A 15,415-nucleotide genomic window follows, 5' to 3' on the forward strand; every position below is an offset into this window, starting at 1 on the left:
GTTTTGTTTTATTCTTGGAACGGGCTTTAAAGGGTTAAAAAAGAATCTTCAACTTTTTCAGAACATATTTAAATGAGTGTAAACACCTCTGCCTCTGCGCAGCTGAGTAGCACACAGCGACCTGTAGCTATCTGTGTTTATGGGGCCTTGGGCTGCTCCTGTCTGTATAGCATGGTGCTTTTTACCTCTCATTGGATGTGAGAAAGACAGAAAAATTTGTTCTTTAAGAAAAGCATGCTGACCTAAAAGATGTTTCATAGCTAGATGTAGGCAGGCAAGACTTTTGGATTAAAGTTAAACTATATTTGCCATTAAAATAAAATGCCATCATACCTGCTGAGTAACTCTGAGGTAGAAATATCGTAGCTAAATCTGTCCAGCTCAGTAGAAAACACAAATTTCTGTCCAAGTAGAAGATGGTCTGTAAAGAATTAAACCTTGAAGCAAATCAGACCCAAAAAATTACAAGGAACCAAAACACTCCAGGAAATATATCAGTAAATGCCTTTTATCTAGGGCCTAGTCAAAGCCCAAATCTAAATGGCATTTAGATGCTGTAGGGTGTCTAATAAATGGGGTGAAGTTAGCCTCTTGCTTAAGGTATTTTGACCAACGGGGAACAACTAGCAGTGAGGGGGTCAAGTGTCCTAAACTAGAAAATTGTTTCTTTATTTTATTTGAATTCAATTGTTTTGTTTGTTTTTATTTTTAAGCTACAGATACAATGATCAGGTATTAATATCTGACTATTTAATCACTAAATCATTATTAATAGGTGTTCTATATTTTATTGGGCCACAGGAAAGAAATCCATTTTACTGTCTCAAAGAACTTAAAGCAACGCTTTAGGGTTTTGTATCTTTTATTCCCTTCAGCTTCACCTTAATTTGCTCTGCAGTTATTCCCAGTGAGGTGGACCGCAGAGAGTGGGAGCTCAGTCACAGTTTGGGATGTGTCAGGTTTGACGGAGCAGTGCACCCCTCATTGTGAGCAGAATAAGCAGACGAGTCAAAAGCACAAGAGCAGCAAGAAGGGAAGCTGTTTCTATTTCTTCAACAAGAAGCATAAAAAGAAGGACAGCTTGTTTCAGACACCAATATGGGTTGAGTGAATCACTTTCAAATAAGTTTAGAAAAAAACCTTTCTAGTCTGGATGTTGTACTTCTTTAAAATCATACATTTAGGATCTGCTAGTACAAAGAATACCAAATTATGGACTTAGGATTTTGTCAATTGAAGGTTTATCAATTATTGTTCCACCCCTTTAACTGATAATGTCTGCTCAGATGGATCTTCTTAGTGTTCTAGTGTCAAAACAGAGAAAAAGCAGAGAATTAAAGATACTGGAAGCATACTAGAACAGAATACAAGCTGGTGTGGGATTTATTTTTAATAGTTTATTTAAAACAAGAATGCAGAATTCATTTTTAATGCAGTTCTGTCCGTAAATATAAATGGTTGATAAGCTCTTTTAGTTACTGTATCACCTAAAAAAGGCTGAATGGGTCTTGCCGCCTTTCAAAGTAGAGTGAAACTTTGTGACTGATTTTGTGAGCGACTGCTGTCATACCAAAAATAGCAGCTTAACAATTAGCCATCAGTGGATCAATAAGGTCAACCAGTTTTTAATTAACTTAATCAATAAGTTGATACCCTAGTCTGGAAACAGTTCTGTTAAAACAGGTGCTGTAAAATATCACCTGTCTCTATTTTTGCATCTTTGCCCCAGTTTCAGATCCAAACCTAGCTTTCCCAATGCCAACATGTAATCACTCCACTTGTTTATTCCTGAAATAATTGTAATTAGCAATTTTTCGTAAGGGGAGATGAGTAGGGTGACCAGATTTGGGTTTCTGAAAAGAAGCTGCCTGGACCAGACCGGGCACCTGAATCAGCCCTGGAGCTGACGGCTCGGTTCGAATGCCTGGTGCCCTGCTGCACAGCAGTCGACCAAAATCCTGGATGATTCTGAAATACCCCTGGACATTTTTATAGGTTTGAAATTAAGGAAATGTCTGGGAAAAAGAGGAGGTCTGGTCACCCTAGACATGAATCCAGTTTGGTCAGCCACATCCCGGTCTAATACAAGTGAAGAACCTTCCCTGAAGAGACCGCCCTGTCAGGACTACCTCAACAGTGCATTGATAGCAATCCATCTGATTACAAAGGAAGCCAGAATAAAAAGCTCTGCAGGCTTCACTGCTTTAGATAATATTCAGGTTCAAGTTTCAAGCTAACTCTGGTTCTGCATTTGAAAAATTAGCTAAAAGCACCAACACCACACTTGCATATTGAAGACCTGCTGTGGCATGACTTTAAACTGAATATTCAATCAGGAATATATATATATATATATATAATTACTTTATATATATATAAAGTAATCATCATTGAAAGGTGCTCTTTCTATGTTTGACATTGAGGTTAGATTTTCTGAAACCCTGAAATGTGACATAGTAAGTATAAATGATTCAACAGTAAAATCTGAAGACATCCATACGGTCGTTTTTCACAGTGCCGTATCTCCCTTTAAACTCAAACTTAAAATATGTTGAGAAAAATCCTGTTTTTCAATTAGAAATATCAAATATTTTACTAGAAAAAGGAACAAAGCTCTGGGTAAACATGTTAGTCAGATGAAAAACAGAGCAGAGGTGTGTTTATAGAGAAAAACCAGGAACATTTGAATGGCCACCATTGTTTTTTTCATTCACTTCTCCCCTGATAAAAACTGCCCAGCACTTCCTTATTTTAGCACTAAACATTAAATGCTCCAAGGATGTCATCTTAGTGCATTTTGCTGTGGATGCAAGAACTGTAATCTTACAGTTGTCTTTCCTCCGGTTCTGTTTTCCTCCATTCCCTCCGAGTCAGGCAGTCGTAATGAAAGTTTAGATTCTCTGTGAGAGTAAGCTCTGCTCTCTAAAGTCGAGTAGTCAAGGTTGCTGAGGCACTAGCTGTAATCTATTTTGTGGATTTTCAGCGGGTTGGTGTGCACTTTTCCACAGCTGCAGAGCAAAGAGGTTACACAATCCCTCTTCTTTTCTGCTGCTCGGGGTTCTTAGCATATTTGTCTTACATATTATTTTATCTCCTGTGTTGATCATGCTACGTTCACACCGCACACGATTTCAGCAGCAAAAGGGCCTACTGCTTCATTTTTTATGCTTGTACACATTAACGTCTTTGACATCTTTGATGTCAAGCAAAGTGTTTACAGATGCATCTGATGCTTCTGCTGCTCCTGTGTTCAATGACAGAGAGCGGCTTTGCTATATTTGCTATGATCAGTGGGTAAAAAGTAGTTTTTAATATATTTTTAAGCAAGAAAGTCCACTTCAAAACATCATCTGTGCAGTAACTTCATAAAGATTACAATCCTGCCTTAAAATATTATTTTGCTGTCGGAGGTGTGCAAAACCCCACATACCGGCAGTGCGCTGTCACTGGGAATCCCCAGTAGTGGCTGCCTCAAGCCGAGTTGCCTCTTTGGGGCTTTCCACTACTGGAAAGCGAGTGGAAGTAGATGTTTGTCTTTTTTAATTATGTGGCACAAACTGCAGGCACCAGGATAATAAAAGTGAACATTTATCAACATTTTAAGTTAATTTAAGCGTCAATAAATTGTTTGAGGAGATTGATCGTAGAGATCTGCATCAACAGTGTCTGTCTTATGGATGTAATTTTTTTTTTTCAAATGTCCATTTTTGTCCATTTTTGGTCTACTGCATGTTTTACTGTCCAAAAAAATATTACACTACACTACACAACCAAGCAGAAAACCACAGCTCAAACTGAAGCCCAATTTCCTGAGTTTAGACCGCCCACAAGCTCCTGATTGGCCCACCTTCTTTTCTCATGTGATTGGCTGTCACCGCTGTCACTCCTGAGAATCGGTTCTTTGTTTGATTAGCAAAAATGCTAAACTTCATTATATTAAAAGATACTTACATCCCCCCCACTTCTGAAGTCAAAATTTAGTCCAAGGTCTGTCCCAGATCGGCTTCTCTGATTGGTTGATGTGGTGCATTGGGCAGCAAAATGTTCAATTTTCAAACTCCAGTATCTGCTGCTTTTGCAGGGCATTGCGTTGCTAGAAGCTTATGATGCTTCTGCTGCTTGAGATGTGCCTCAGGACATGTTGATGCGCCTTGATGCGTGTCAACCATAGACTTTGCATGTAAAAAGGTTGCTTCTGCTGCTCAAAGCACTGGTTGTGTGAAGTTAGTATTAGAGTTGACACTGAATCTCTGACCATTCAAAACACTATTTAGAATTTTGTTTCCCTAACTCCCACTTTCTTGACTTAATCTTGACAGTGCGACTAATCTGATTCCTCTTTATTTCCACAGAAAGCGGAAATCGCTGTGGCCCCTTTAACTATCACGCTGGTCCGGGAGGAGGTGATTGATTTCTCCAAACCCTTCATGTCGCTCGGTATCTCCATCATGATCAAGAAGCCCCAAAAATCTAAGCCGGGTGTGTTCTCCTTCCTGGACCCGTTGGCCTACGAGATCTGGATGTGCATCGTGTTTGCCTATATCGGCGTGAGCGTGGTGCTCTTCCTGGTCAGCCGCTTCAGCCCGTACGAATGGCACACCGAGGAGCCCGAGGAGGGCACCGACGGTCCGCCAAGTGACCAGCCCCCCAATGAATTTGGTATCTTCAACTCTCTCTGGTTCTCCCTGGGCGCCTTCATGCAGCAGGGATGTGACATCTCCCCAAGGTAAGAACACACTTTCACCAAACTTTAATTCCCGGTTATATGAGAGTCATTACTTGCATGTTTGCCACAAACTCCACTCAGACTTTATCCCCTCAGGGTGTACATGACCTCCAGGCCAATTATATTCACAGTTTGACACCATGTCAGGCTGCATTATCTGGATCATACAGATAACTTAGTTCTCCCTCAGTTTGAGTGGTGTGTGTGCAAATCCCTGGCCTGTCAATCCAATTAAGTCCTCCATCAATAATTCAAATGTGTCTGATTGACATAAATGGGAGCTGAGTGAATGTTAACACCCTACTGTGACAAGCATTACTTTGTGGCAGTGGGGAAGAATAAAATAACTAGTTGCTATGGAGCTCAATCCTTGAGTTCTTAAAGCTCTAGTTACCTCAAAATGACCTAATTAGAATGTAATTGCTTTAAATGTAAATCCTTAAATGTTGGCATGTCATCAGTGACATTAAGATGTTAGGTTTGGATTAAAGTGAAAATATTGGTGTGCAGGGAGCAGTTCGGCCTTTTTGGGAATACTTGGTGGACTAGAGATAGATCATTTTTTCTCATCAGTGTCAAATTGTTCCGTAAAAGTTTAAAAAACAATCCACTGGACTTGGTTTCAAAGATTTGAAGATGTTTCGCTACCTCTCCATGAAGCTTTCTCAATCCTGGAGAGGTAGGGAAATGTCTTCAAACCTTGGAAACCAAGTCCAGTGGATTGTTTTTTAAACTTTTACGGAATGACTATGACCTGGATGACTAAGAATCTTCATCAGCATCAGTGTCAAAGGATTTGATGTAGGCCTGGATCTAACGTAGCGTACTGTAGAACAGAAGGCGAAAATAGGCAGCAATCTGCAATTTTAGACACAAAAATCAGAGCAAAGCTAAAAGCTTTTGAGTGTCAATATTACAGGTGCTTTATGTTAACAGCTGCACAGATACCTGTAAGCGAGAGCTCATCACTACCAGGGGATAGGCTAACAGCTTAAAGGTAGTAGCAGTAAGCTTTATCACAAAGAGCTTTTCACTAACCGATACGTACCGGAAGCACGATCCGTAGCATCAGCTCAACCAGCTATACATCCGGATTACCCTCAATTTTACTTTGTAAAAAAGACCTAGATTACGCTTTTCGCTCCTGAAGACTAGTAAGCATACTAAACTATAATGTATTAAAGGTTAATAATGTATTTCCTGAGAAAATAAATACCTTAAAGTCCTTTGTTTTATCACTCACCTGTGCCCGATCTGTACAAGAAATGGGATCCTACGCTACTTACGGGAGCTAACTTTTTCAGCTTTAGATTTTAACATAAATTCAGTCTTTTTGAGTTTTTTTTTATGGTATATAGTGCATAACCTAAGGACTAAATTCAGATAAACTTGGTAGTTAATCGTATTTTGCAGGACAGCTCTGATCATTTTCGATGATGTCAGACAAAAAATTTAACAGAGAAAATGTGAAAAGCATCAAATTGTCTCAGAAAAGTCATAACATTTTTAAGGATGTGTTATAGCCTTTTTAGTGATTTAAGGCAAAAATGGTAACCTGACTCCGCCAGATGGATTTGCTCCGCATATCCATCTGGAAACCTTCCATTGAAGTAATTTTGGGAAAGGGCGAAAATACTGGTTAGCTGATTGGCCTATGTTGGTGATAGACGGGCCAAATCAACCAATCAGATCAACGAAGCATATGACGTAACAGAGTGACGACGAAGAGGAGCCAGTTGATAGATCAAACTTTTGCTGAAACCAGTCGGGAGAAGAGCAAAAACATCTTTTCCTCTGAGAAAAGCCTCCAGAGCAGTGTTTTGCTCTTCTTTCAGTGAAGAAATACAGTGTATTTCCGATAAAACTTGCTCGATAGCCATGCTAACGCTAGTTTCATCGGCTAAAGCCGCCATGTTCTTTAGACTGAACTGTCGCGCTTCTCATTGCGTCACACCTCAACCCGCCTCAAAGCCAATGCTGATTGGACATTTGTTTCGTTAACGGCTCCAAATTTTCTTCAACGGAGAGTCTCCAGACTGATTAGCGAGTGAAATCTTGAAAGCTCGTGAGATCAGGATGGTCTCACAAGGCTATAATGGGGAATCTTGAGTCAACAAGTCATCTCTATGTCATGTATTTGCTCTGCCCATCAACTGAACCAGGTAAGTCAAATCTGCACAGGTTAATTCCCTCTGTAGATTGGACGCATCTGGTTCAGTGGCTGGGAAGAGTAAAAACATGAAATAGAGATGACTTGTTGGGCCCAGATCCCACATCTCTGATTTAAGGATAGCAATAATTTCCATAATTACGTTATTAATGGCAACCTGGATGAATATCAGCTTGCATATACCCAAATGAGCTGATGGTACGGATTGTGCTTCTGGTGCAGATCAGGTATCGACAGAGCTGTTAGCTTGTCTCTTGTTCACTGTTTGCTTAACTATAAGTAACAGCTACCATCATCACAATTATATGTTAACTTGTCTCTAAAGGGCTTTTCAGATAGACTTTCTTATAACCTTATTGTTCATGGCTAGTATTATCATTTCATATGTGTCAGAAGTACCTCAAGTTAAACTTTTTTTTTTATAAACAATTATTATTGAGATGAAAGGTACAGTAGCAGCCATTCAAAATGGCCCTTCCCGGTCAAACGTCAGCCGAATGGCAGCCTACTTCCCTGCAACTCCCAGCCAATCCCCTCCAACTTCCAGCCACTGGCCTTATCCTGGGCGTGCATTTTTCTAACTCTGACTCCACCGTTTTACTGAATGACAGGGTCTGACCAGGAGATGATGCTTCTCTTTAGATCTTAATGTCCACAAATCATGACAGAAGGAACATTTTAGTACAAAGATTGATGTTTAAAGAGGAATTTTAGAGGATCAGTCAAGGACCCATCAAGAAAAGTTGGGAAATTTTGAATGGCTACTACTATAAGTGGTTTATTAATTATTATCTGAAACTCAGAATTGGACCAGCGATGGAAGCTAGGTTTAAGGTTTCTCACAGCTCTTCACAGTAAAGCTAATAAGTTGCTATTGCGTTCAATAGGCTATTTTTGAGCCTCTGTAGTGAAAATTATATTGGCTCAGTTCAACATAGGGCAGATTTTTACTTCCCTACGTCGGACCTGAACAAGACGTTGCTCCTTCAATGGTGTGCTAGTGTTGGCTCTGTTTTTTTGTGTTAATGGTATATTTTAGGTGTAGCCTTCAAGGTGAGGATATGTTAATAATTGCAGCAAACCTATAGAAGTTTTGGATGTTCAGAAAACAATAAAGAGACTGTAAGGATCTTCAAATATAAAAATACCTTTCCTAGTAGCTTTAATTCTCCTTTAAGATACCTTAAGCTCTAAATATATTGTTGTCTTAGTCTGAGTCTCCCATGAAAAGTGTTGTCTGTTTCTTCAATTTGAGATTGGTGGGGCTGCTGTTGCTTGCAGGTAAATGACTGATTATTCATAACAGCTCAATAGAATTCCACTTTAAAAGGAGAAACTCTGAAATACGAATACATTTGGATTTCCAGAGGAGTTTAAATGCTCTGACAATTATAGCTGCAAAGGATTTAAGGTAAGGAGACATCACTGCAAAAAAAAAAAGAAATCTAAATAAGTCATTTCTTCTTAAAATAAGTGAATTTTTTCTTGAATTAAGGATTTAAGTGAGACACTTTGCCAATGGAACAAGACAATTTACACTTAAAATAAGAAAAAACAATTGCATTGTCTTATTTCAAGTGCATTTTATTTAGATACCTTATTTAAGAGTAAAAATGCTAATTCCATTGGCAAATCATCTTATCTACCTGTTCAAATTAAGGGTAAATGCCCTTAATTTAAGACATTTTTACTCATTTTGAGATCATTTTTGCAGTGAAGAAAATTGAAAAATACTCACTGATGTGAAAGAATGATTTATGAAATGTTTTTTTTAAAGTGCCGTGCAACATTATATAAGTCTTTCTCTGTCATTAGATACATGATGGTGTTTCCCAAAAATGCTGAACTCATCCTTCTGTGTTTTGGAAGTGAGTTATAGGATGATAAGGAAGGTTGCATGGAGACTATGAGTAAGCATAAAGTAGTAGTAATAAGTAAAATGTATAGTGCTTGTTTGTATGTGCTGCGCTTTTCTATGCTGCTTTGTGTGATCTCATATTTTTCATGCCTTTATGACTGTGAGTCTCTTGGTATTGATTTGGTCTGTGTCCTTCTCCTTCAGTCACGTTGTTCTTTCCTGTCTTCTGTGCACCCATGTGGTTTCCGCTCAATGTTAGGTTGTCTAAGCGTGCATCAGTGTCAACTGTGGAGCATTTGTTCAAGTTTTATATCTGCAGATGAGCTGTCAGAAAGTTGTTTTAATAAATATCTGGGATTTCTCCTCCCTTGTTTCAGAGTGACATAAATGAGAGTTGCAAACTGGTGTCCATTAAACCTGGTGCACCGTCCATCTTCGCGCTCTCTGTTCTGAGACATGGGGAAGTCTTCAGACTGTTATTAAACCCCTAATTCTCTGTGGTTTCTCATTTTGTGCAAAGCCCATCTTAGCATTTTGAATGGCTTTGTCAAGCTTAAACTTCCTGCTGCTGGTTTGCTTGGGCTATTTTAAGAAGCTGCTAGAATGGCCCCTTTATCAGCGATTTCATATGCTACTTCTTTTATCTTTGCTAAGCCCTTATGGTTGTCGTGGTGTAATAGAGTTGGTAAGATAGTAGGAGATGAAAGGACAATCAAATCGGCCTGTATCTTTCAGCCGTGCCCACACAGGAGGAGAACAGAGAAGCAACATGGAGGACCCAGAGGTACATTAAAGCGTCCCTGAAATTATAGCCTGGCCTCACGTAAGCAACCTATAGAGCGGATTACAGTGTACCTGCGTCTGTGATTAAGTACACTTATTCTAGGAGAATAAGTTGCTCACTTGAGCACAGACCACCCTCCACCTGCCACCATAACCACCGCTGCCCACCACATCCCTGCCTGTGTTCTGCAGATAAGAGCCTTAAAGCTGTACAACAATGTCGGCGACAGAATGGAAGGTCTGCCATTCGCCCCTCTCTCTGTCTGTGGCCGCTTTCCACTGTCTCTGCTAATCTCATAGGCCCCTCTGCCCCAGTCCATCATCAGCAGAGCTTCCTCTCTTCCAGTTTAACCTGACAGGGCAACATGCAAATCACTTTGCACAGGCGCCATTTGGTGGAAGAAAGCGAGGACGGAGGCAGAGCTGGAGAGCCCGTTTCAGTGAGGAAGATTTTAAATCAGATTGTAAAGCAAAATGCACAGTATTAATGCTGCTTTAAAGGGACAGTCCAACAATATCAGGTCAAATATTCCACAGCAAGAAGATGGTTTGCTATCATTCAGTTGTGACTGAGTTATATAATAACTAGTGTTGCAGCTATGCTATTTTTTGGCCCCGATAACCGATACCTGGCTGTGCAGTATCGGCCCATACTGATACCATCTGTTTGAAAGTGATGTGTGTGTGTCTGTGTGTGTGTGTGTGTGTGTGTGAAGAACTGCATACTACTAGGATGTAAAATAATTGCCATCACGTCTTTTTCAACAACACTAATAATAACATCTAACATCATGTCAGATGTACAGTTAATTATTATACATCAAAAATCTGTATGCAAGCTTAAGTCTTACTTGAAAAGCAACAATAAAACTGAACATACAGACCTTTAAATACATAGTCTGCAAAAATATATATTCATATTTTTATAACTGACATTAAATCAGTCTTAACTTTTTAGGTTTTCGGTCAGGTAAGATTAATAATATTTTGTATTCTTAGCAGGAAAATAAGATGATTTCAGTGGAATGTGAGTTTTTAACCTTATTATAAGATTATTACATATTATGCACTTGAAATAAGATAATAGAGTTGGGTATTTATTCATATTTTGAATGTAAATCTTAGTTCATCTGCAATTTGTCAAATATACCCACTCAAATCCAGAGAAAATAAACTTATAAGATATTCTTGAATCCTGGGCTTTGCATTAGACTTCTCTATTTCTATGTACCTTGGAAAGTTGCCTGACAAACTTAAAACAAGGGACACATATTTATGGAAGATATTTATGAGTGTAAGCAATAAAGCAATTAGGACCAAGGTCACCCACCCTAAGGCTCTTAGTTAATCATATAGAGACACTGACATTTCACTATGTCTCCAGAAAAAAACTGTTGAAGAAATGGGATCATCACATATTTAAAGACTTATGAAAGCAGTTACATATAAACTAGAAGCAGCTGTGTTATTAAGTGTAATCTGTTCCCGGCACCTGATAATTCAGAGCAGTAAGTTCATGTAAATCATGTTTCTTTCTATCTTTTCTGTGCTCTTTGTGTTCTTTTTTTCCCATTAATGAGGCCCCGTCCACACGAAGTCAAAACGAACACGAAACGCTGATATTTTCCAAAACGTTTGTCGTAAAAATGGAGACGTAAAATAAATGTGATCGTCCACACGAATGCATGAAAACGCTGCAAAATGTATGCCAGGCCTGTAAGTGGCGCTGTGGTGCCAAAGCAAAAATAAGCGACGAAATGTTGGGCATGCGCACTAATATTTATACATGGTTGCCCTGCGGGTCCATTTTCGTGGTTAAGTCAAATTCAGGTGCTGAACTATGTCGTCGATATTGCTCTGTTCTTCCTGGAGATATTCCAGCAGAAGAAGATTCTGTTGTAAGCCCGACAGCAGGGTGAGTAGCATTAGCAGCAACCATTCAACACAGTACGGCGCCATTGTTGTTGTGATACTGTATCGCGCATGCGTGTTTAGATGGAAACGCGAAAACGGCGTTTCAGGATCTTCCCACTCTGAAGGCTGAATAAAAAAAAGATCGTTTACAGACCCCCGAAACGCCGGCTTCGTGTGGATGAGAGGCTGGTTTGGTGAAAAATTTGTGCGTTTAGGCCAGGGTTCGGCTTCGTGTGGACGGGGCCTGAAAAATAAAGTTAAAAAAACTTGTTCTAGTCTATTGTTTTTCAGGTTTGTCTATATATTAGTGGATTTGAAATTGTTATTTAATTAATTGACACCAATGTGGCATTGCCCTGTGGAGGATTGTTAAAAGTCAGCATCAGACGGTGTTTGGGTATTACCGGCTCCATGGGACGTATAAGGTGCCCGTTTTCCAACCTTAGTACCTGCCCCCAAAAGTGTAATAAAAACCTGGTCTCACATAATGGCACACTATATTAATGTCATCACGATTGAAACAACCACGGACTAACCTGCAGCCAGTCGGTAAATGCAGCTGCTTGCATAGCCGTTAACATTATGTGCAGGAAAACTGATCAAAAACTCATCATTAGATGCACTGATCGAAAGCTGGTAGTGCTTGTTTCTATTGTTATATCCCATGTAATAAATGTCGAACACTTAAACCTGCGTACTCACAAGTTTAATTGTCTCGTATGATAAGAAAAAGGTATAAAAAAAGGGTCTAAATGAGCCCTAATTGGAACCTTTTTCTCCTAAGAACGATTAAGCATGAATTTTAAAGACAGTTTCAGAATGATTGCATATGTAAAAACCCAGTTATGACTCCTTTAATGAATAAAAGTAACTTTTCAGTCATGTGTGAAAAAAATGCATAAACAGAAGAAATCTATAAAGAGGTAAATACTCTTTTACAGCTCCTTATGCTAACTCTGGCTCGCCAAATGAATCTGTCTTCTCAGGAACATTACTCTCCTGTTCCTAATCTGGATCTTTTTTAACTAACTTCTCCAACCAGCTCTGACAGGAACGACAGAGCTGGAAATAGCACAGAAGGACTTCCTCTCCTTTTAGCTCCCTCTTCCTTTTAATACGGGTTAATACCCCCTTCTGCTCCCTCAAGGCGGCCCACAATAATTAATTCAGTGATTAATATCCGGGTCTCCAATGGTTACGGGAGAAGAAGAGAGCTCAAATGAAACGGTGACACGAAAGTCCTTTTAATTGACGACAAACCCCTGATGAATAGAAATGAAGATTTTTCTTTCTTTTCTGTTGTTCTCCCTAAGGCAGAGGGATGCTGCATCAGAAACATGCCAGCAGACCTACACCTCTCCTCACAGGTGTGATCTTTCCATGCTGCTCCAGGTGGTTTCAGTTTCCTCCAGCTGACAGATTATCTTCGTCCCTTCTGCTGAGTCATGCTGTCATTCACCACGCTTGGCTTGATCAGTGCCGATTAGCTCAGATCGCGAAGCAAGTGTTCCTGACGGCTACGGATGAGGCGAAACTTTTAATCCGAGCCGTGGGCTCAGGCCAGAAGAAGCTGCAGTCTTTGAAAAAGAAAATGACTTTGAAGCTCCTCTATCTGCCTCCTTCACACGGCTCCATCAATGCAATGGCAATTAGCTTTTGTTATCCAGCCTGCCACAGCACTGTTCTGCTGCGTGGCTTATTGCTCATGTCAGCAGCGCCTCTCTGCACACTGACTTGATTTGTCGCACTCTTCTTGCATATTACGGGCTGCGCTGGAGGCTCTGATTGCGCTGGGTTCACCAGTGGCCCCAATTTAGAGTTTTCTTCTCCTATATTTCTCCAGCCAGTATTAATGATGCTGCTTCTATCAAACACAAACATCTCTGGCTGCCATTTAAACACTGCCTCAAGAAGACTTCAGAGCGATTACAAACTTTGATAGAAATCCTTTCCTTTAGCAAGAGCGACGATCAAAAGTCCACACATCTCTGTTTTAATGCTTGTTTTTTTTTTTTTTTAGATTAGAAGGGTTAGACATGGTAGCTGATATGAATTTGAACAGGACATGTGTTAAGCTATAAAAGCTGAGCGGAAGGACTGCAATGTGTCTGAAGTCAGGGCCTTGTCATCAGAAAGTCAGATACAGAGAGACCAAAAGAAAAAGAAAAGTGTTGATATCCCTGGTTTGTTAATATAAAATGGAAATGAATAAATTTACATGTATTGACAAGATCTGTGTCACTGTGATTAAAAAAGAAAGCTTTCGTGTTGTGTAATTTAGTAAGTTCTGCAACAAAGCGATTTATTTTCAAGGACTTTTTTTTGTTACAGTTTGGCTTTTGATCTAAGAGAGGAGAAAAAAGGAAGTAAGGTTAATGTTACTGATGTATCGCAAGAGCAGAAAGAAAGAGACGAGACAGACATGGTTTCTAGAACGAAAATGAGTGGAACGTAAACACATCTTTCTAAGAAAATAACATCTAAAACCATTAAAAGCTGTAGCAATCTGGTTAAATGATGTGCTATTTTCTGAGCCAGGATGTTTTCTCATATTCAATCATTATCAGTTTGCAGAAATCTGCTGCCAAGTTGGGAAACTAATTGTCTAAAAGATTCATTAGTTATCAATAGCTGGCTGAGATTGGCTGGTAAACTACCACAGCTGTGTGTTGCTCCTCTTTTGACCACTGGATGTGAAACGTATTTCCCCCTGGAGGATAATAAAGATCTTTGATTTTTTCATCTCATCTTACAAAGGTCAGAAGAAGCGTAGAGTATGAAAACATTTTAATACCTATAGTATACTGTTTATATTTTAATGTGTTTCTTATGACTGGAAGCAATATTAAGGGAGATAGCTATAATAACTTTGCATTTTACTGTTATTCAGAGGTTTTCCAGGTCAATCAAATCTTGGTTAACAAGGGCAAACATTTAGCTTACTTGTCCAGAAGGAAAGCTGCTACCTCTACATAGCTGCTGAGCTCCGTTGTTTTTTTGATTCAACAGCGATGCTCCAAAGCTCTCCATCGTTTTGCTTCTTTTTTGGTCTGTTTGATTCTGGGAAATATAACGCAAAAAAGAACAAAAAGTATTTCTCAGAGCTATCAGAGAGCTACTGGGACTGGAAACGCCTGAGTTCCTTCAAACATAACCTCATCTACTAATCCTATTGTTGCAGAATCCTTTTGCACCAATGTTGGCATTCTACCCAGAAACAAATGTAAATTGGGCTCATCAAATATTTCTTAAACCACTTTTTATATACTGTATGTGATTTCCTTTAAAATGCCTTTATTCTGCATAATCTAGATCAGGGGTCTTCAACGTTTTCTAGGCCAAGGACCTCCAAACTGATGGTGAGATGGAGCGGGGACCCGTTATTATATATATTGTATGAAATTGTGTTATATCAAACTGGTCCTATAGTCACTCTATTACAGATGGAGTAATGTAGTGAAAGTAATTAATCAGATAAATGTGGCATTTATCTGTTTACTACAGTGTGTTGAATTCATGTTAACGTGTATTTGAAGACATTTCAATTAGTGGAAAAAATTGCAGGAGGGAATATAAAAAAAAAAAAAAGTGTAATCAACCAAAACTCTTGTGACCTCTCGCGGACCCCCTGTTGAAGAACTCCAATCTAGATGTTCTTTGGATGTATTATTTTTGAAAAACATTAACATTTTGATGAAAAAGTTGTGGCTAAGACCTTTAAAAAATTGTGAGTCATCCATCCGTTCAATTTAAGAAACTTTACAGAAGGATAAAAAGGCTGATAACTTCCTATATTTTTACCACAGACAGGGAAATTTAAGCATGGAGGAGTTTAGAGAGTCAAGAACTATAACAGACAGAAGAACAACAAACCTATAGAACTTATAGATGCTTAGTGGACATATGCTAACTCGTGGAAAGGTAGAACCCTGATAGATTCCTGCAAAAGAATAATTTACTAATC

The 15,415-nt window shown here is 39.2% G+C and overlaps 1 protein-coding gene across 1 annotated transcript in view; it reads left to right on the forward strand.

The window, feature by feature from the left end:
• Window positions 1–15,415, forward strand: part of LOC107081866 (glutamate receptor 4) — a 119,732-nt gene that overhangs the window by 67,962 nt on the left and 36,355 nt on the right. Inside the window, exon 9 of the mRNA XM_015370205.1 lies at window positions 4,353–4,726. Within this exon, the coding sequence (XP_015225691.1) occupies window positions 4,353–4,726 (374 nt within the window). The remainder of the gene's footprint in view (window positions 1–4,352; window positions 4,727–15,415) is intronic.

This window comes from Cyprinodon variegatus, unplaced genomic scaffold (genome assembly GCF_000732505.1).
Source record: "Cyprinodon variegatus isolate N-32 unplaced genomic scaffold, C_variegatus-1.0 Scaffold43, whole genome shotgun sequence".
In the NCBI taxonomy this organism is placed as follows: domain Eukaryota; kingdom Metazoa; phylum Chordata; class Actinopteri; order Cyprinodontiformes; family Cyprinodontidae; genus Cyprinodon; species Cyprinodon variegatus.